At 37.2% G+C, this 22,288-nt stretch overlaps 1 protein-coding gene across 2 annotated transcripts in view; it reads right to left on the reverse strand.

Moving 5' to 3' along the window:
- The window catches only part of LOC114030675 (protein tilB homolog), a 211,032-nt gene that overhangs the window by 74,038 nt on the left and 114,706 nt on the right, over positions 1-22,288 (reverse strand). For both annotated transcript variants that reach the window (XM_027845530.1, XM_027845529.1), the window contains one exon: positions 4,628-4,795. In XM_027845530.1, the coding sequence (XP_027701331.1) occupies positions 4,628-4,795 (168 nt within the window). The remainder of the gene's footprint in view (positions 1-4,627; positions 4,796-22,288) is intronic.

Raw genomic sequence — 22,288 nt, forward strand, 5'->3', positions numbered from 1 at the left:
TGGATGTTGGGAATTCCTAGTCATCATAGATCATCAAGTGAAAGCTAGAGTCTAACAGCTAGGTAGAGTTAACAATTTGACTAAGGGTGGGATTAGATGTCCTCTGAGGTCCCTTTCAATGCCAAGAGTCTATAATTGTATATTTTTAGATCATAAGTGTACATAAATCACTAGTTTATAGTCATAGTTCAAAGACAGGGGTTAGAATTCTGGATCTGTTATAACTTGTTTGATATTGGGCAAGTCATGTGCCTTTGCTGGGTTTCAGTTTCCTCATCTATAAAATGAAGGGATTAGACCGGATGACTTGCGAGGGCTCTTTCAGTTCTAAATCTTATGTCAGACTATTGCCCACTAGTTGCAAATATTTGCACCTATACCTATACATAATTTTCCCTATTGAATATACAAAATAGCTATAAAAAGTAATATTGTAACATTCATTAAGCACCCACAAGTATATGTTATCTTCAAAATGAAAATGTGGGTTTAGATGTTTTAGGAAGATTAACTTCACCGAGGTAGGAAACAGAGGCTGTCTTTTTTTTGTTCACAAAACTAAAGTTACTAACTTGATGACAGTAGTGCACAGGCTTTGAATCGGTTTTGAATAAAGATGGTGGGTGGATGTTCTACCACCACATGCTCTATTTTTCCTCACTGTAAGAGATACTAAACATTTTCCAGAGCTGACTACGAGTTAGGACTATAATCTCTGGCAGTTTGGCAAAGTAAATAAAATGGTCTGTAGAGGGATTTGACCCTCAGCCTATGCCTCATTATCATAAATGTCCTCATTTAGTAATGTAATAGTGATAAATAATAATAAGTTATTACTTAACAATAACTTAATGCAAGTTTAAACATTATTTTTCAAACATTACTGTTCTCATTTAAGTATTACTGTTCTCAACAGTATTATTTTCATAAAGTAAGTTAGCTCATAAAAAGCAAACAATATTTTGTCACTTAATGAAAAGATAAGCTACTTTTTAAAGTGTACCTTAGTTTTGTTTTGAAGTTAGCCAAACAATAAAAAGAATTACTTGTTTTAGAAACATATAGACCTAGCTTCTAAATTCTATGTAATAATGGTTAACATTTACATAGGGCTGTATGACTTATCAACTGCTTTTCTTACAACCAGCCTATGAGAGGAATAGGGTAAGTAGTATTATCCCGACTTCACAAAGGATGACATTGACGCACAGAGAAGTAACGTCACTAGCACAAGATCAACAGCTTAGTAAATGATGGAGTCAGGACAGGAAGTGAGGTATTTTGGGCCTAAGTCCAATCTTTCCACTATATTGCTTCTCAGCTTAAAAATCACATAAAATCAGTAAACATATGAGTTTATGCCTAGGTCGTCACTGAATGACTATAAATATTTTTAACTTACATGTTGTAATCACCTATTACAGAGAGCTATAAGAAGGCATAACCTACAATCTAATATATCTTCACTGACATTTGAAAATTCTGATGCAAGTGAGAAACTCTGTACCTTCCAAATTAACAGTGAGACTTCTGATAGACTGCTTAATGGTAAATGCTGCTATGATCCCATTTGTCAAAAAATCTTAGCCTCTTTAAGGAACCTTCCTCGGAAGTTGGAATCTGCTCCATAGGTGATAGTGTCATTGAAGGGTGCTGAAGAACATGCAACAATCCAAGTAAGACAAATGTATACATACATCTAGGAGTGAGGGAGGGAGACCAACTAGTGGACAATAGTCTGACCTAAGATTTAGAACTGAAAGAGACCTTATAAGTTACCTGGTCTAATCCCTTCATTTCATAGATGAGGAAACTGAAACCCAGCAAAGGCACATGACTTGCCCAAGATCAAAAAAGTTATAACAGATCCAGAATTCTAACCCCTGTCTTTGAACTATAAGGAGATGAGGGTCTTAACTTAAGCTCTGAAGATGAAAATAGAAGAGGAAACAGATATAAGAGGCATTATGGTGGGGTGGGGAGGAATCAGATTGAATGTAATGACTGAGTGGATATGGAGGCAGGTGAAGGTTGAAGTCATAAGTAACTCAAGTTTTGATCCTGGGTAACAGGCAAAATTAACAGAAATAGGAAAGTAAGAAGGGGAAACAGTTTGGGAAGCAAGATGAGGGAGTGGATTTCCAGATATGTTGAATTACTGTGGAATACTGAAGTTGAAATGCCAAGTAGGCTGTTGGAAATGAAAAACAAGAACTCAAGAGACAAATAAGGGCTGAAGAACAAAAAGTGGGAATTGTCAACATGGATGTGAATGCTAAAGCTGGGAACTAGATGAAATAACGTAAGTAAAAAATGCAGTTGAGAAAAATGCAGAGAAACAAGAAAAATACCCAGATTGGGGAAAGGACTCTGTGTGTGTGTGAAAGTCAAAAGAGTGAGTTAGGGATACAGGAATAATTACAGATGTAGAAGTAAATCCAAGGTAGTATGTCATCCTGGAAGCCAAGGGGTATGTCAATGCCACAGAACAGTCAAAGAAAATGAATAATGATAATAGACCACTGCTCTATTCTGGTGATTAGAAAGGCCTTTATCACAGGATTTAGGGTTGAAATGATCACTAAAAGTACAGTTTTATTGGAACAGTGGGGACAGAACCAGACTCAAGAGGGTTAAGAAAAGAGCCCCATTATGCAAAGGAAAAAATAACAAAAACTTGTGCAGTTAAAAATATTTGAAAGCAAAAATTGAAACTTTTCAAATTCTAGAAAGGCTTCGTACTGTTCATTAGTTTTAAAAGAACCAGCTGTGGAAATGAAGAAACTGAGAAACTATTTTAAATCTGTACAATTAGTACTAAACTTCAATGTCCCAATGCATAAAGGCTGGTGATTTGATGTAACAGCCTTTTAATTCAACTATGTGCCAGAACTTCTAATTTCTAGTAAAGATCCTTGAAATAATTATCTAAAGAAATCTGGAAGATTTCAATGTCTAGTAAAAAGGAATGCAAAGTCTAAGTTTTCAGCAAATAATTCTAAATTATTCATATATGACAATGCCAACAGAAAAACCCAAATTAAAAAATTTCTTACTGTATATACTCCAGACCCCACAAAACCCCAAAACCTCTCTCCTAAGTCAATATTTACACTAATAGTCAGAACCCACAGCATACTTGTTAACATGTGTGGCACAGTTGACATCTTGAGCCTTCCCTGTTCTCAACCTCAATAGAAATCCTTGCTTCCTCACCTGAACTAACAAAATATTTCATTCTTCACTTACTGTAATTTAATAATGAACTTTTCTGAGTAATTATTTGAGTTTATATCTAACTCACACATCTGTATACTCCATGTATACTGATGTAGCAACCATCTCTTTTTTGTGTATTCACCAGTGTGACTTGCCTTGGACATAGTGAGTACTCATGACCCAGATGAAATTTTTTCTCCTAGAGGGCCAACCCCACCAGCTAGAATTGACTTCTCTCTTCTGATCTCACTGCATTTATATTCTAATAGCACACCTGATCTATTATGTATGCATATTCTAATTTGGATTCCATTTATCTTAGCTTAGTTACTTATCTGATTTGCTGCACTGGACTGTAAGCCTCATGAGAAAAAGTAAGTTTTTTTACTTGTCTTCATATAACCTCAAGTGCCTAACATATACTTTATATGACAACTTCCAGGATATATTACTTTATTAGTGAAGGTACTCCCTCATTAATTAAAAAAAAGGCAACTCACCCCTTCTGTGTATTAGTAAGATCTTAAGTTGCTGCGACAAACCAGTGATTAATCTAGTGATAAGCCTCTTTGAACTTAAAAACACTGGTCCTCAGAAAACATATATAGAGAGAGAATGTATTATACATATATGTACATTGTGTATGAATATACATATACACACATAGGCATACATATATATATATATATACACATTGTGCTGCATATGTGTGTATGTATGTATATTTGTATTTATTATAAAGTCTGCTGCAGAACTCATATCCAAAACCTCTGCAGCTTAGTAATATGAACCTACACTGGCATAATCTTTGAGAATTAGTCACCTCCACACCATAACGAACCATTTGAGTAGAGCTTTAAAAAGAAAATAGCTCATCTTAGCTGCTTAATAAACACTTCCTGCTTCTCATCATTTCCATCTTCATTTGGGCAATAAACTTAATATTAGTAGTAATGACAATAAAGTATTCTGTGACAATCAAAGAACTGCTACTATTTCTGTTGGCATTACACACCTCACCCAGTTCCTCCATATTCCCTTGGCCTAGTAAAGTGGTGTAAACATTTGGATAACCTCAGGTACATATCATTTTTAATAACTAAACTTTCTACCAAAGCTACATGAAGTCACATCAAAAACTCAAGGCTACAAATAGCCAAATGAGTTTCATATTATTTTTCTACCTTTGTAAACTCTCTGATGAACGATATGACATACAGCTGAACTGATTAATGGATGGCAAAGGGAGATAATAAATTCAGTAATCAATCCCTGAATAAAAGAGTTGTCTAAGCTTGTGCTTTGAGTTCTATTTTCTTATTCTATATAAAAGATTGATTCTTCCTTTGAGAAAGTTTTCTAATTCAAAAATGCTAAGGAAATTGAGAGAAAATTATCAAAAACTTACCAATTTTTGCAATGAGATTGTTTTGAAGGTAGAGAATTTTTAAATCCTGACACCATTTGTCAATATTTTCTAGTTTTTGAATTTCTTGTTGGTGCAAGGAGAGTTCCTCCAAGGAAAAAATTTCAGAGTCGTTATGTTCTGCATTTCGCCTAATAAGATCTTCAGTAACTGAAAAACAATTTGTCATTACTGTACATATTTCATTCAAAATGATTTACTATTTACTGAATTATAAAAAGAATAGTTTACCTTTCAACTAAAAAAATCAATTCTTTACCCTTAAGAAATTCTCAAGTAGATGAAATGGAAGAGTATTATAATTGAAGTACATAACACTAACGTGTAGGTGCCCAACAGTTATTGTTAGCTATTGTGTAAAATGAAGAAATTAGGATCTGTAGAGCAAGTGAATATGATACCATCATCTTCAGTCAGTCAATTATTAAGTGCTACTTACTACGTACCAGGCAAGGTGCCACTTGCTAGGGAAACAAAGAAAAGTAAAACACAATCCCTGATTTTGAGGAGCTCACAATCTAGTGTAGAAGACAACATACAAATAACTATTTACAAAAAGGAAATATGCATGATAAATTGGAGATAATCAATACAGGGAAAGCACCAGTATGATGGGGGTTCAGGAAAGGCTTCTTGTAGACAGCAAGACTTGAGCTGAGACTTGAAGGAAGCCAGGAGACAGCGATGAGGAGAGAGAGAGTTCTAGTCATGGGAGCATGGAGTCAAGAGATGGAGCAACTTGCAGGAAGAACAACAAGGAAGCCAAAGTGGCTGGACAGCAGAGTACACACGGTGAGAAGGGAGGAGGTGTTTAAGGTTTAAGACAGGGAAGGTAGAGGGGACCAGGTTACGGAGGCCTTTGAAGAAAGGACAAGAAAAACGAGAGTTAAGACCTAGAAATTTAGCAATCAGTGAATTGACAAGCATTTTTTAAGTGCCATGTGTGAGGCACTAAGTGCTTCAGATACAAAGAAAGGCAAAAACATAGGCCCCATCCCAAGAAGTTCATACACTAATGGTGGACCCAACATGAAAACAACTACATACATTAAAAGATATATTCAGAATAAATGGGAGGTAAAGATACTGGCAGTGGCAGCTGGGGGATGGTGATATGGGAAAGACTTCTTATACAAAGTAAGATTTGAGATAAGTCTTGAAGGAAGCCTGAGATGAAGTCAGGAGACATACGTGAGGAAGGAGAGCATTCTAGGCATGGGGGACAGCCAGTGAAAGGCAAGAAGATGAGATATGGAATGTCATACAAGAAACAGCAAGAAGACCAGAGTCGCTGAATAAGAGGAGTGGTGTCAAGTGTAAGAAGAATGGGAAGGTAGGAAGGGGCCAGAATGTGAAAGGATTTAAATGCCAAACAGGATTTAATATTTTATACTGGAAGTAACAGGGAGCCACTGGTATTTACTGAGTAGCAGAGTGATAATGGTCAGATCTGAACTTCAGGGAAATCATTTGGGAAGCTGAGCAGAGGATCAACTGGAGTGGGAAGAGATTCCAGGGCAAGGAAATCAGGGAAAGGCAGAGAAAAGTAAACTATTACAATAGTGCTGGTGTGAGATGATGGGAACATCGGTATGGTAAGTACAAGTGAGGAGCTGAGGGTGACATCTAGCTTGTGAGCTCTGGAGACAAGAAGGATGACAGTGCTTTCAACAGAAATGGGGAACTTCAGAAGGCGAGAGGGTTTGGGAGGAAAATAATGAATTTTGCTGTGGACAAAATTAGCTTTAAATGTTTATGAGACATCCAGTTCATGATATTCAATAGGCAACTGGTGATGCAAAACTAGAGGTCATGAGAGAGGCTAGAGCTGGGTAAACTGATTTGAGAATTATCTGCACAGAGATCAACATTAAATCCATGGAAGTATATGTCACTAAAGGAGACAGAATAAAGGGAGAAGAGAAAAGGGACCGAGACAGACGTTTAGGGGACATCCACATTTAATGGGTATGCCCTAGATGAAGATCTAGGAAATGAGATTGAGAAGGAAGGGGTCAGACATGTAGGAAGAGATCCAGGAGAGAGCAGTCATAAAAAAAAAATCAGAGTATCCAGGAAAGGAGGATAGTCAACTGTGTCAAAGGCTGCAGAAAGATCAAAAAGGATGAAAGGAGGGCCATTAGATTTTGCAATTAATAGATCACTGTAACCTTGGAAAAGGCATCTCAGTTGAGTGATGAGGTCAGGAGCCAAACTGCAGAAAGTTAAGAAGAGAATAAGAGGAGAGGAAGTGGAGGCATTAATTGTAGACAGCTTTCTCAAGGAGTATGGCCACAAAAGGTAGGCGGCATACAGAATGAGAGCTAGTACAGATGGTCAGATCAAGTGAAGGTTTTTTAAGGATGAGGGTAGGAGAGATAGATGAGGGTGTATGTGGGCAATGGGGAAGCAGGCCATAGAGAGTGAAAATGAGTGAGAGAATAGGGATGATGAGTGCAGGATGGGCAAGCTGCTGCAGAAAGGCCAGATTGGGGTTAAGGATACATGGAGATGAGACTGCCTTAGCAAGAAGGGCCACTTCTTCATGTGAGACAGGGATGTGGGAAGAGATAGTAGGGAAAGATAGCTGAGTAATGGAAGATGAGGAGGAGAGAAGAGGAAGTTCTTAGCAAATAGTCTCAATATTTTCAGTTAAGTATTAAACAGGGTCCTCAGCTGAGGTGGTGGTGGAAGGAGATGCCATGGGAGGTTTGAGGTGCAATAAAAAGTTTTGGAATAGCTGCTGTGGTGGGTGTGAAAGGCAATAAATTAGGGAAGTGTAAAAGATTGCCTTACTGCAATGAGGACTCAGTTGAGATTACATAACATAAATTTGGAGTGGATCTAATCAGTACAATTTTGTGAGTTTTCTCCAGCTTTGTTCAGTAACATATGAATAGAAGCAAAAATAGAAGATGGTGAGAGTAATCCAAAGATAGGTCTTGGCAAGGCAAGATCAGGAACGGGATAAGAGGACAAGAGACTTCAGGGTAAAAGATAGCATCGAGTTTAACTGGTTCACCAAGGGTTCCAAATGGGGAAGAGAAGAGAATACAGCCAATATAGGGATGACTGTCTTGGAAAGAACTAAAGGCTAAAGAAACCAGGCATTACATTGAGTATGATGAACGAGTTTAGTGGGCACAAGGCAGAGGGAAAGATAGAATGATAAAAGATTGTGATCCAATAAAATAATTTCAGAGTTTATGTACATGGAAATGAACACTTCTGGGTAATAGGAAGACCAAGTATATTACCATATCTGTATATAACTTAGATGGAATAGAAAACTAGACTGTGGGAAATGAGTACATCAAGGAACAGGGAAGTTAGGGTGTTGGAGGGAATACCATTATCTATGCTGGATTCCCTAACAATGAGGGCAGAAATTGGGATATGAACTGTCATTATATTCATTGAGGATGGAAGGAGTGTTCGGGGAATTGATATATATTAGCTATCAGAATTTTGATTGGGTAATAAATATGTATTGAACAAACCTCAAAGGAGGAGAGGTTAGTGAATGATGATAGTAGTTGGAAAGTTTGGAAGTAGTGATGGTGAGCAAAGTGAGCTACAGTGATTATGCCAGAATAGATCAGGAAAAGTATTAATGTACATCTCCTAGGGTCCCACTGAAATTAAACAAGATAAATTTGTAGCAGTCTTAATCTCCATGCAGTTAAATGACTTCCTCCAGCTGCATTTAACAGCATATCAATAGGAGAGAAGGCAGATAGTATGAGTAACCCAAGTCTGGAAAAGGATAAGTAGTGATAGAACAAGGCAACCAGGGAGCCAAGGATAGAGAATGAACTGGGAGCTAATAGATGAATTAAGATAATAAATTTTCATGGAGGGTGCTTCAAAGAAGATGTGTCATTAATGATGTATGAAACAGTATTAGTGATCCAATAGAATACAATTAACACTGGCATAAGCCAAATGTCAAATGAAAGAAAAATATTAATTGGACTGAGCTGTTGCATGGGTTTACTTACTACTATCAGTAAGTACATGTGATAGATATTAAGCATATTAAAGAACTTCTTCACCTTGCCGTAAAGGAATTGTCTTCAGTGCCCTAAGTCTTATTAAGCTTCTAACACTTACCTCAACTTCCAGGAGAATAAAACTTTCAGCATTTCAGAGGGCAGGAGCCGAGATGGCAGAGTGAAAGCAGAGACTCACCTGAACTCTCCCCCAAATCTCTTCAAATACCTCTAAAAAGTAACTCTGAACAAACTCTAGAGTGGCAGAACCCACAGAGACAGAGTGAAGTAGATTTCCAGCCCAAGACAACCTGAAAGGTCGACAAGAAAGGTCTGCTGCACTGGCCTGAGAGAGGAGCACCCAGCACACAGTACCCAGCACAGACCTGACCTGAGCAAAGACAGAGCAGGCTTCAGGGGACTCATTCACCAGCAGTGGCATGTTCCAGTCTTCTCAGCCCACAGACACCAGAGACAACTTACAAGGTCAGCTGGAGGGGTCTATCTGAACTGGGAGAGAGAGAAGTAGTCCAGCGCATAGCAGCAGGGTGTGCAATACAGCCCTGGCACTAGCAAACCAGAAAAAGGCTTTGGCAGTGACTGAATAAGGAGCAGTCATGGCAGAGGAAGCACTGCACCTGGAGCTATTAGCCAACAGACTGAATGTTTGAAAGTCACCTATTGCAACTTCCCAGAACCAAGATGGAAGAGTAAGCATTAAGTAGCGCTCACCCTCCCTTACTGACCTTGAAAAACCCAGAGAATACTGCCCCAGGAAAAAGCCTGAAATAGGAGAGTCAGCAGAAAGACTAGATACATAGCCTTTTAGCTCCTGGGGCTAGGGGGATTAACAGGAAAGGTCCCTCTTGCTGTGGCTGAAGGGGACTCGTACAGGAAGGGAAGCATACCAGCAAGCCAGTGGCAAGCCCCACCTCATCCTTCCAGGAACCAGGCCCCTACCCCCCAGCACAAGTCGCCTGGGATAGTGCACTCTGTGCCCCAGAAGCAGAGATCAACTTTAAAAGCCAGAAAAAAAGGCAAACAACATGAGCAAGAAGCAACATAGAAAAACAATGACCATAGAAAAGTATCTTGGTGACAGGGAAGAAGAAAACACAAGTTCTGGAGATGATAACATTGTCAATATACCCACATCTGAAACCTCAGAGGGGAATATGAATTGGTCTCAAGTCCAAAGAGCCTTCTTGGAAGAGCTCAAGAAGGATTTTAAAAACCAAATAAGAGAGGTAGAAGAAAAACTGGGAAAAGAAATGAGAGGTATTCAAGAGAGAGTCAATAGCTTAGAAAAGGAAGGACAAAAATTAACTGTAGACAAGTCCTTAAAAAGTAGAATTGGCCAAATGGAAAAGGAGATACAAAAGCTAACTGAAGAAAATATTTCATTGAAAATTAGAATTGGGCAATTGGAAGCTAATGACTCTATGAGACATTAAGAATCAGTCTAGCAAAATCAAAAGAATGAAAAAAATTGAAGAAAATATAAAATACCTCATTGGAAAAACAACTGACCTGGAAAATAGATCCGGGAGAGATAACTTAAGAATTATTGTTCTACATGAAAGCCATGATGAAAAAAAGAGCCTGGAAAGCATCTTTCAGGGGATCATCAAGGAAAACTGCCTGGAGGCCCTAGAACCAGAGGTAAAATGGTCATCGAGAGAATCCACCGATTACCTCCTGAAAGAGATCCCAAATGGAAAACACCAAGGAATATTGCAGCCAAATTCCAGAGTTATCAGGTCAAGGAGAAAATCCTGCAAGCAGCCAGGAAGAAACAATGCAAATATCATGGAACCACAGTCAGGATTATGCAGGACTTTGCAACTTCTACATTAAAAAATTGGAGGGCTTGGAATATGACATTCCATAAGGCAAAGTAGCTTGAATAACAGCCAAGGATCAACTACCCAGTAAAACTTAGCATAATCTTTCAGGCGAAGAGATGGACATTCAATGAAATAGGAAACTTCTAGACTTTCCCGATGAAAAGACCAGAGCTCAATGGAAAATTTGATCTTCAAATACAAGACTCAAGAGAGGCATAAAAAGGTAAAGAGGAAAGAAGGAAAAACATGTTATTCAATAAGATTAAACTGTTTACATCCCTACATAAGAAGATACCCTTATAATTCTTGAGAACTATATCTTTATTATGACACTTGGAAGGGATATACATGGACAGAGGGGGTGGGATTGAGTTGAATTTGATGTGATGATAAACAACCTAATGAAGTGGTGAAAAGGAATTGTAATGGGAGAAGAGGAAAGGAAGAAGCAGAAAAGGGCAAATTACATCACATGAAGAGGCACAAAGACATATTACAGTAGAAGGAAAGAAGGGAGGGAGATTAGCATTGCTTGAACTTTACTCTCATCAGATTCAGCTAAATATGGAAATAACATACTCAATTAAGTATAGAATTTTAACTTACCATATAAGCAGTAGGAGGGGAAAGGTAAAAAAAGAGGAGAGATAAAAGGGAGGGAAGTAGTAAGGGAAAAGGTAAATAAAAGGAAGGGGGTGATAGAAGGGAGGGCTGGTTGAGGGAGGTGGTAGTCAAAAGCAAAACTCTAGTGAGGAAGGAAAAGGAGAAAAGGAGAAACAAAAGCATAAACGGGGGAGAGGGGAATAGGATGGAAAGAAAGACATAGTAATCATAAGTGTGAATGTGAATGGGATGAACTCTCTCATAAAACAGAAATAAACAGCAGAATAGATTAGAAACCATAAGCCGACTGTATGTTGTTTACAAGAAACAGGTTTGAAACAGAGGGATGGGGGCAGCTAGGTGGCGCAGTGGATAGAGCACTGGCCCTGGAGTCAGGAGGACCTGTGTTCAAATCCTACCTCAGACACATAACACTTACTAGTTGTGTGACCCTGGGCAAGTCACTTAACCCCACCGACTAGCCAAAAACAAGAAGAAAAGAAAAAGAAAAGAAACAGAGGAATACACATAGGGTAAAGGTAAAAGGCTGGGATAGAATATATTATGCTTCAGCTGAAGTAAATAAAGCAAGGGTAGCAATCCTGATCTCAGACAAAGGAAAAGCAAAAATAGATTTTATTAAAAGAGATAAGGAAGGAAACTACATCCTGCTAAAAGGCACCATAGACAATGAAGTAATATCATTACTAAACATATATGCACCAAGTGGTATAGCATCCAAATTCTTAGAGGAGAAGTTCAGGGAGTTACAGGAAGAAATAGACAGCAAAACTATACCAGTGAACCTGCCCCTCTCCGAGCTAGATAAATCTGGCCACAAAATAAAGAAGAAAGAAGGAGGTGAATAGAATTTTAGAAAAGTTAGATATAGTAGACCTATGGAGAAAATTGAATGGGAATAGAAAGAAATATACTTTCATCTCAGTGATACATGGCACTTACACAAAAATTGACCACACACTAGGGCATTAAAAACCTCACAATCCAATGCAGAAAGGTAGAATTATTAAATGCATCTTTTCCAGATCATGATGCAATAAATATATGTAATAAAGGGCCACGGAAAGATAGACTAAAATTAATTAGAAACTAAATAATCTAATCCTAAAGAATGAATGGGTCAAACAACAAATCATAGAAACAATCAATAACTTCATCCAAGAGAATGACAATAATGAGACAATGTACCAAAACTTATGGGATGCAGCAAAAGCAGTTCTGAGGGGAAGTTTTATATCTCCAAATGCCAACATGAATAAAATAGAGAAAGAGAAGATCAATGAATTGGGCATGCAACTAAAAAAATGAGAAAAAGAGCAAATTAATAATTCCCAATTAAATATCAAATTAGAAATTCTGAAAATCAAAGGAGAAATTAATAAAATTGAAATTAAGAAAACTATTGAACTAATAAAATAGATAAACCTTTGGTTAATTTAATTTTAAAAAAGAAAACCAAATTACCAGAATCAAAAATGAAAAAAGGTGAATCCAGCGCCAAAGAAGAGGAAATTAAAACAATAATTAGAAACTATTTTACCCAACTGTATGCCAATAAGTTTGACAATCTTAGTGAAATGAATGAATATTTACAAAAATATAAATTGCCCAAATTAACAGAAGAGGAAGTAAAATTCTTAAATAATCCCATCTCAGAAAAAGAAATTGAACAAGCCATCACTGAACTCCCTAGGAAAAAATTTCCAGGGCCAGATGGATTTACAAGCGAATTCTATCAAACACTTAAAGAACAATTAATTCCAATACTATATAGACTATTTGGAAAAATACGTGAAGAAGGAGTCTTACCAAATTCTTTTTATGATACAAATATGGTGCTGATACCTAAACCAGGGAGAGTCAAAACAGAGCAAAAAAATTACAGACCAATTTCCCTAATGAATCTAGATGCAAAAATTTTAAATAAAATATTAGCAAAAAGATTACAGTAACTTATCATGAGAATAATACACTATGACCAGGTAGTATTTATACCAGGAATGCAGGGCTATTTCAATATTAGGAAAACTATTAGCATAATTGATCATATCAACAAAAAAACTAAGAGAAACCACATGATTATCTCAATAGATGCAGAAAAAGCTTTTGACAAAATACAATACCCATTCCTATTAAAAACATTAGAGAGCATAGGAATAAATGGAGTCTTCCTTAAACTGATAAGTAGAATCTACCTAAAACCTTCAGCAAGCATTATATGTTATGGGGATAAGCTAGAAGCATTTCCAATAAGATCAATGTACATTATCACCACTGTTGTTCAATGTGGTACTAGAAACATTAGCTTTAGTAATAAGAGAAAACAGAAGAATTTATGACCAAATGAGAGCTAGAAAACACTATGAAATGCAAAATGGATAATTTTGATTACATTAAATTAAAAAGTTTTTGCACAAACAAAGCCAATGCAACCAACTTTTACCAGTGTCTCTGATAAACATAGGGGAATTTCTAAAATATATAGAGAACTAAGTCAAATTTATAAGAATACAAGTCATTCTCCAACTGATAAACGGTCAAAGGATACGAACAGGCAGTTTTCAGATGAAGAAATTAAAGCTATCTATAATCATATGAAAAAATGCTCGAATTCACTACTGATGAGAGAAATGCAAATTAAAACAACTCTGAGGTACCATATCACATTTATCAGATTGGCTAACATGACAAAACAGGAAAATGATAAATGTTGGAGAAGATGTGGGGAAATTGGAACATGAATGCATTGTTGGTGGAATTGTGAATTGATCCAACCATTTTGGAGAGCAATTTGGAATGATGCCCAAAGGGCTATAAAAATGTGCAAACCCTTTAACCCAGCAATACCCCTTCTAGGGCTGTATCCCAAAGAGATCATCAAAATTGGAAAAGGACTCACATGTACAAAAATATTTACAGTAGCTGTTTCTGTGGTTGCAAAGAATTGGAAATTAAGGGGCTGCCCATCAATTGCGGGGGGTGGGAATGGCTGAACAAGTTGTGGTGTATGAATGTAATGGAATACTATTGTGCTATAAGAAATGATGAGCAAGCAGACTTCAGAAAAACCTGGAAAAACTTGTATGGACTGATGCTGAGTGAAGTGAGCAGAACTAGGAGAATGTTGTAACAGCCACATTGTGCCATGAGTAACTTTGATAGACTTAGCTCTTCTCAGCAATGCAAGGATCTAAGACATCTCCAAAGGTCTCATGATGGAAAATGCTATCCACATCCAGAGAAAGAGCTGTGGAGTTTGAATTCAGATCGAAGCATACTATTTGCTCTTTTTTTTTCCTTCTGTTTTGTTTTGTTTCTGCTTTCTTGTGGTTTCTCCTTTTGGTTCTAATTCTTGTTTACAACATGACTAATGTGAAAATATGTTTAATAGGAATGTATATGTAGAGTCTATATCAGATTGAACGCCTTCTTGGGGAGGGAGGTGGAAAGGGAGGAGGAGAAAATTTAAAACTCAAAAGCTTATGGAAGCTTTATGCCCAGCAGGCAGGAGAAAAATCCAAATCAATTCGCCAAGCATTTCATAAGCCCTATAATATGACAGGCACTGTGCTAGGCACTGAGGATATAAAGACTCTTTCTTGAGGTGCTTACATTCCATGGGAGGGAAGGTATGAGGTAGAAATAAATGTATACAAATCAACCATAGTCATTGGAAATATAAATACACACACATATGTATACACACACACATACACACACACACACACATATATATATATATACACATATCATAAAATAACACCAATGAGATTGAAAACTAAAATGAGTTGAAAACTAAAAATAAATAAATTTTTGTAAACTTTTTTAAAAAACAACTAAAAAAAAAAACCCTTTCATCAGTTAAAGGACCTATGAAGATGAGATTGGCCAAACACTGCTACTCTAATGTATAGCACCAGACTGTCACTGATCTAGGAAAACAGAGAAGTGGTTGGGTTGGGTTGGGCTGGGTTTGCATTTTTTTTAAAGACTCAATGACACTAAAGATAAGGCTTTTCATTGTTGAAGACAAGAATCAGAACAGGAATGATATTATGGAGATGAATCGTGATACAATGGAAAAGATAAACTGACAAAAATTAAAGATGCTATGCTAATATGGAGATACCACATTTTCCAGGTTTATAAAGAAAAAAGGAGCACATCTCAAGTTTTGTGAAATTTTTACTTATCTCTTTAGAGCCAACACATCAATAAGAATGAGGATACATTGAAGAGGTCTTATTAATAAATAATTAAATGACTTTAAAATGAGATATTTGAGAAACAAATGAAAAGGGTGGTATGGCATCATAGCGGTTTAGGGATAACTTCATATCATTCCTTAGTTGCACAAGATAAATAAAAAGGTGCCAATCTCTTACTCTTCATCTCCATGCAAAGAATAATATATTATAGAGTTGAGTTGAAATAGCAAGACTGCGACAAAAATGACAGGTGTTGACTAACCAACAGCCAGCTATTTGGACCAAATATTGAAAGTCACAAAACGATGATTTTGATCAGATGATGTCTAACATGATATTTCAGGGTTGAGAAATCTTGGTGAAAGACAGTCAAGGGACAATACAGCATTTGTACAGTCATCTACAATCTTAACCATCTCCTGACTATTTAAAAAAAAAAACAACACTTTTAAGATGGTCCAGAAATCATTGTTTAGCATGACAATCTAACGTGCAGGTCCTTGATGGATTTAGTTATGGTGAAGTATAGTATGGTTATAGGTGAGTAAGGGAGAATAAAAATGCAAGCATTACAGAAAGAACAAAGAGGCAGCATTTTTTGAGCACATATACGCTCAAAAGGTATAGGCACAGTGTGAGTGATGAAAAGCATGTGAGTGAAAGTCCTCAGAATCAATTCTATGTTGAATGTGACTAGGGAACATTATAGGATTTAAATTCTCAGCTTACTTCATTACTAAGGTTTTTACGTTTGACTAGAAGATCATCTACCAGGGAATGACATGTAGCAACAATGGCTCTGGATAATTAAGATTGTTCTTATAATATCTCTCATCCTAAAAACGCCAAGGGAAAACTAGTTTAACATACTGAGAAGATGATGCAATATGCAGAATAAGATTCCCCTGTAGCCAACTTACAGCTGACAACTTTTTCTTATTAATGTGCAGTAAACCCCAGGAAAGTTCACAGAACTAAGCAGGCTTCTCAATCCTGGGAATGACTTAAGGCTAGTGGAGGCTAGTCAAGATTTTCTAGGGCTGCTGTCTCCAGAAGTATATTACCCTGAAATGGACAAACATTGATCTGTTTACTCAAAGGGTTTGGTCAGAACAGGGCCAACTTGAGTAACCTGACAACTGATGAGCTATCAATTTGTGGAATAAGGCTGATCATGAGGCTTCTGGTGAGTGCCCTACCAAGTTCACACACAGAAGTAAATAGCTTTATGCAGCAGCAATTATCAAAGGCTTGAGAAAACAAAATCTCTGGTACCAACAACCCCCCACACCAACCCCCACCCCCGGAAAAAAAGCACAAACTGCAGATTTCACAAAGACAAAAGGTGCGGCTTTTTTAAACACTCAGCACAAAAGAGAAAAGACCACCCAAAGGTAGTTGTAATACATAATTAAAATAGATTAAAAGAAAATGGAAAATCACAGAGCAAGGTAGGACTGTTAAAATCTGAAATTTCCCAGTAGTTCTGTTATGAACTATACTATATTAAGCCAGAGTCTTCTGTAGCATACCATTTTACAGCACCTCCAAAAATTGTTTCACAACACAGTTTCCTCTGTAATGGCAAACATTAGTTCTAAAAACAGATTCTGCTAGAAGAAATATGCCTGAAAACCTACATGGAATTGGAAAATGATAGTATTTCACAGTTTTAATCTGAAAGCATTTTATAATTTTATCTATCCAATTTAGATCAGTTACATTTTTTAAGAAGCATTGTTTCCATATATTATTTTTAATTTAATTTTTTCAATTAAAAATCTTTTTTCTCTCCCGTCTACCTCCCATCATTGGAAAAACAAAAAACAAAACCCTTGTAATAAATATACAGACCAAGCAAAACAAATTCCCTCATCAGACATGCCCAAAAATATGTATGTCTCATAATGTAGAGTGAGCTTATCACTTTTCTGTCAGAAAGGTTTGGAAAGCTATTTGGAACCATGCCTTAAAAGTTACTAAACCATGTCACTGCTAGGCCTACACCCCAGAGAGATCAAAGAAAGAGGAAAAGGACTCATATGTACAAAAAATATTTACAGTAGTTCTTTTATTGAAGGTAAGGACTAAAAACTAAGGGGGTACTCACCAATTGGGGAATGACTGAGCAAATTATAGTATATGACTGTAAAGGAATACTATTATGCCATAAGAAATGATGAAAAGGATGGTTTCAGAGAACACCTCTGAGAAGACTTGCATGAAATGAACAATTTAAACAATAACAATGCCAGAAAGACAAGCAACTTTGAAAGGCTTTCATAAATTATCACATATTCCATCCTTCCCCATCTGCACTTTTGAGAGACCATTTAGACAAAGATCTCAAAATATCTCGCATATGTTAATTTGACCTCATGGGACTGTGGTAATAGAAGTGATCATTTAATGCACAAAATAGAAAGGGACAAAACAAAATAGAGTATAGAAAAGGTTTCATAAAAAACTTATTGAATTTCATTTTTTTTCCTTATTTAAAATATCAAAGCTCCAAGTCACATATGGACCCAATAAAGTCTTTGAAGATTTACCCTGTCACAATCTTCCTTATTTTCATAGATTTAATTAAATAAATGATAGGGATATTAGAGGTACTTTCCCCAAATATTTACCCTTTTCAACAGAGAGTTCTATTGAGAAATCCAATCTAACCTTATTAAAAAAATTCTTTTCAAGTTATTATTTCAGTCGGGACTGAGGCCGCTGACACGTAAGGATATAAAAGAGAAAAAAGATGGGGAAGATGAATAGGAGGAAAAGGAGAGTTTCTCAGTTTTTGCTCTTTGGTGTCAGCTGGACTCTAGCTGCACTTGTTTTAGCATATTTCAGAACCGTTTCTGTCTGTGGGCCAAAGACCTGGTGGCTTCTGAGTGGGGGGGTTAGTGTTCACTCCCTTTAATTTTCCACACTCAATCGGAGATATAGAATAAAAGGCAATTAATTCTAAGTACCATAAACAGCTATCCCTAGTGCTTCTTTCAAAAAGAGACAAAGAGAACAAAATAGGAACTCTGTTAATGTTGCAGAGAGAAAAGAATTTCAGAGCTTTAAGGTTCAGTATTTTTATGCTATGTACACTTTCTTGATGTGTATATTGGAACAGGTGGACTGTCTCAGCCTTATTTCTTGGATATATAGTTAATACCTCATTTATTCAGCAGCATTAGCAAATGAGATATCCTAAATGAGTCAACTGTCCAGATAACTGGGGCATACTCCTTTGACAACTAATACTCTTTTTATTATAACAATTTTATCAAGGAACCTTTCTAAAATGTGACCCATACTTTCTGGCTTTCTTAAACATCTTATACTGAAGTAAATATTAATTTTCCTTCTGGGGATAATGGTATTGTTTTCAGGGGCTAGAAAAGCACATTGGGCTATTTCTTCCTCTATTAAGGACCCTGGACTACTTGGTGTTTTGAGTCCTTATGTCTTCAAATTTTTTTTTTCTGTTTTCTCATTTCAAACTGTCATTTATGACCACTGGCAAATTTGGGTCTTCACAGTTCTGAGAAACACTTATTTGACATTATTAGTTGTAATTAGAATGTTTCTTGCCTTTTATACATAATAGCTGCCTAACCATGAGCATATAACTCAGCCTCTGAATGGCCCCTGGCAACTTTAAAATTAATAGTTATGGCAGAATTGCTAATCTACCTCTGACAAGGAATTTCCACATTGGGTGCTCCCCATGCTAATGAAATCACTGGATTGAAACAATTATTTTTTTTAGTTCTGGACTGAAAAAAAACAAACAAACTGAAAATGCCAATGAGCATTAATTTGCTTTGTTGTAATACTTTGAAGTAGTGTATCTCTACAGATAAACTACAGAATCAAGGTCCAGTGATTTGGCAACATTGTGAGGATAAATATAACAGAAGTAGGAACTTGAAAGAGCCATAAAATCTATTTCAGAATAATGACAGGACAACTTATTGAAAATATATGAATTAAAGAATTCTTAGAGTAATATAATCTGTGGGGGCAGCTAGATGTCACAGTGGATAGAGCTCGGGCCTTGGAATCAGGAGGACCTGAGTTCAAATCCAGCCTCAGACACTTGACACTTTACTAGTTGTATGGCCCTGGGCAAGTTACTTAACTCTGACTGCCTCACCAAAAAGGAAAAAAAAATATATATATATATATATATATGTATATATATATAAAATCTATTTTTGTTTGCACTTTGAAGTACAATACATATTAGAGCCTAATAGTGATATCAGTTCTAGTGAGCAAAAGAGGGAGAGGAAGGAAGGAATTAAGTTAGGTCTGCATTATGTAATAATGTATCAGCATCAAAAGTCCCTTGTTCTTTTGAAAAAAGGGTCAATTGCTAGTCCTAGAAATCTAAGGCCAATGCAATAATCCTTAATTTCTTGAGCTTTTGGTTTGGAAAAACTACCAAACTTAACCTGGATCCTCTGTACCAATAAACATTTTGCTAACTATCAAAAGAAGAAAATTTTGTTATTTTTATCATTGCTAATAACAATGTTATTTCTGTAGCACTTTAAGGTTTATGCAGTGATCTTTTCAGAACAAACCTGTGAAATAAACAATGCAGATATTATTGTCCCCATTTTACAGATGAAAAGACTGGGACTATAAAGGAGGCACACAGTTAATAAGTTTGGGATCCAAGATTTGAATGCAGGTCATTGGACTATACAGGATTTAAAACCGGAAAGGGACCTGGAAGTAACTTAGTCCAATACCACCCTTTTCACAGGTTAAGAAAAAATAAAGCCCAGAGAGAATCTCACAGATAGTTAAGGATCAGAGATAGGACCCAGGCCTAGGTCACCTCACTCCAAATCCAGAATTCTTTCCATTACTCTAACACTCTAACCTCCCATTTCCTCAACTTCCTCATTTCCCATGACCTCCTCCTCCACCTCACAGGCAAAGAGGATCATACCCTTGATCTGGCCATTACCCACAAGTGCCCCATGTTTATAAACTCTGAAATTCCCTTATCAGATCAATCTATTGGCTTTCAACCTCTCCCTCTACCTTCCAAAACTAAACTTTGCTCTTTATCCACAGTGACCACCAGCCTGGGCATCACCCCTGAGCTAGCCATTCTCTGCTCCTCTCCCCATCTTTATCCCTTGATGAACTAGTTCAAGTCTACACTACTTTCTTCTAAAGTAATTACCCCCTTATCATTGCTGATTACCCCTAGTCAAGCCTTAGCATTGAATCATTCCCCTAATTCCCACCATCTACTGCCCTCACTCCTATCTTCAGTCTCCTTTGCTGGATCTTTATTCCAAGTCACATTTACTAACTCTGGTATCACACAGGGCTCTATCCTAGGCCGTCTTCTATTCTCCCTCTATACAACTGCAGTTGGTGATCTCAGCAGCAACCCTGGGTTCAATTATTATCTTTATGCTGATGATTCCCAAATTTACTTATCCAGTCCTAACCTCTCTGCTTACCTCCAACCTCACATCTCCAACTGCCTGTTAAGACATTTCAAAATAGACATCTTAAACTCAACATGTCCAAAACTAGACTTATTATCTTTCCTCCTAAAGCCTCCCCCCTTCCAAACTTCCCTATTACCATAGAGAACAACACCATCCTCCCAATCCCCAGGCTTATAAATTTAGGTGCCATCTTTAACTCCTCTCTCTCATCTCCCTAATGTAATTTGTTGCCAAAGCCTGTTGATTCCCGCTTTGCAACATCTCTAGCACATACCTCCTTCTTTCCTCTGATACTGCCACCACCCTGGTACAGATCCTCATCTCCTCATGCCTGGATTACTTCCATAGCCTGATAGTTAGTCTCCCTGACATGAGTCTCACCTCATGCTTGTCCATCATCTAGCTGCCAAAGTGATTTTTCTAAAATGCAAGTCAAACCATGTCATCTCACTCCCCCACTCCATGAATCCCTTTCACCTCCAGGATCAAATATAAAATCCTCTGTTTGATGCCCTTTGTAACCTAGAACCCCCTCCTATTACCTTCCCAGTCTTCCTACAACTTACTTTGCCCCACCACTAATCTACTCTATGATTCATTGACACTGACTTCCTTGTGGTTCCAAGAATAAGACACTCCATCTCTCGATTCCAGGCATTTTTTACTGGCTATTCCCCTTGCTTGGGATGCTCTCTGTCCTCATCTCTGTCTCCTGGTTACCCTGGCTTCCTTCAAGTCCCAGCTAAAATCCCACTTTCCTCAGGAAGCCTTCCCCAATTCCTCTTAATTCTAGTGCCTTGCCTCCCTGTGTTAATTATTTCCTTTCATCCTGTTTATACCTTGTTTATACATATTTGTTTGCTTCTTGTCTCCCCATTAGATTGCAAAATCCTTGAGGGCAATGGATTGTCCTTTGCCTTTGTATTCCCGGTGCCTAGCACAGTGCCTGACACATAATAGGTGCTTATAGACTGACTACTTTATACTAGTTGATAAGAATCACTTCTAAATTGGAATAGATCTCAAATTTCTATGTCCCACATGAACATTTAATAACAAGAATCCATCAAGTCTAAAGCTTAAAGCTGCACTAAGACCTTTGGGACACCTTGTATTATCTTAGGAGGCAGTATAGTATAATGGATGAATGGCCAGCCTTACATTAAAGGCCTGGGCTCAAGTTCCCCCTCTAAAACACACTGGCTGTGTGACACTAGACAAAGACACCCAATCTCTCCAAGTACCAAGTAACTGTCTAAAACTCCAAGTGAAAATAGACAAGGTGATCTCCATTGGAAGTAGGAGCTTCCGTACCAGGAATCCCCACCCTGGTGAAATCACTGGTCCAGCTAGACTAAAATAAATAACATAATTTTATTTGATCCTCAGACCCAACCCTGCCAGGGCTGCAGGGCATGCATCTTCATTTTATATAGGAGAAAAACGGGCTCAGGGAAGTGAAAGGGTTTTCTTCACTTCACGTATTAATTAACAAGTA

This window comes from Vombatus ursinus, unplaced genomic scaffold (genome assembly GCF_900497805.2).
Source record: "Vombatus ursinus unplaced genomic scaffold, bare-nosed wombat genome assembly UNPS02014973.1, whole genome shotgun sequence".
Taxonomy (NCBI): Eukaryota; Metazoa; Chordata; class Mammalia; order Diprotodontia; family Vombatidae; genus Vombatus; species Vombatus ursinus.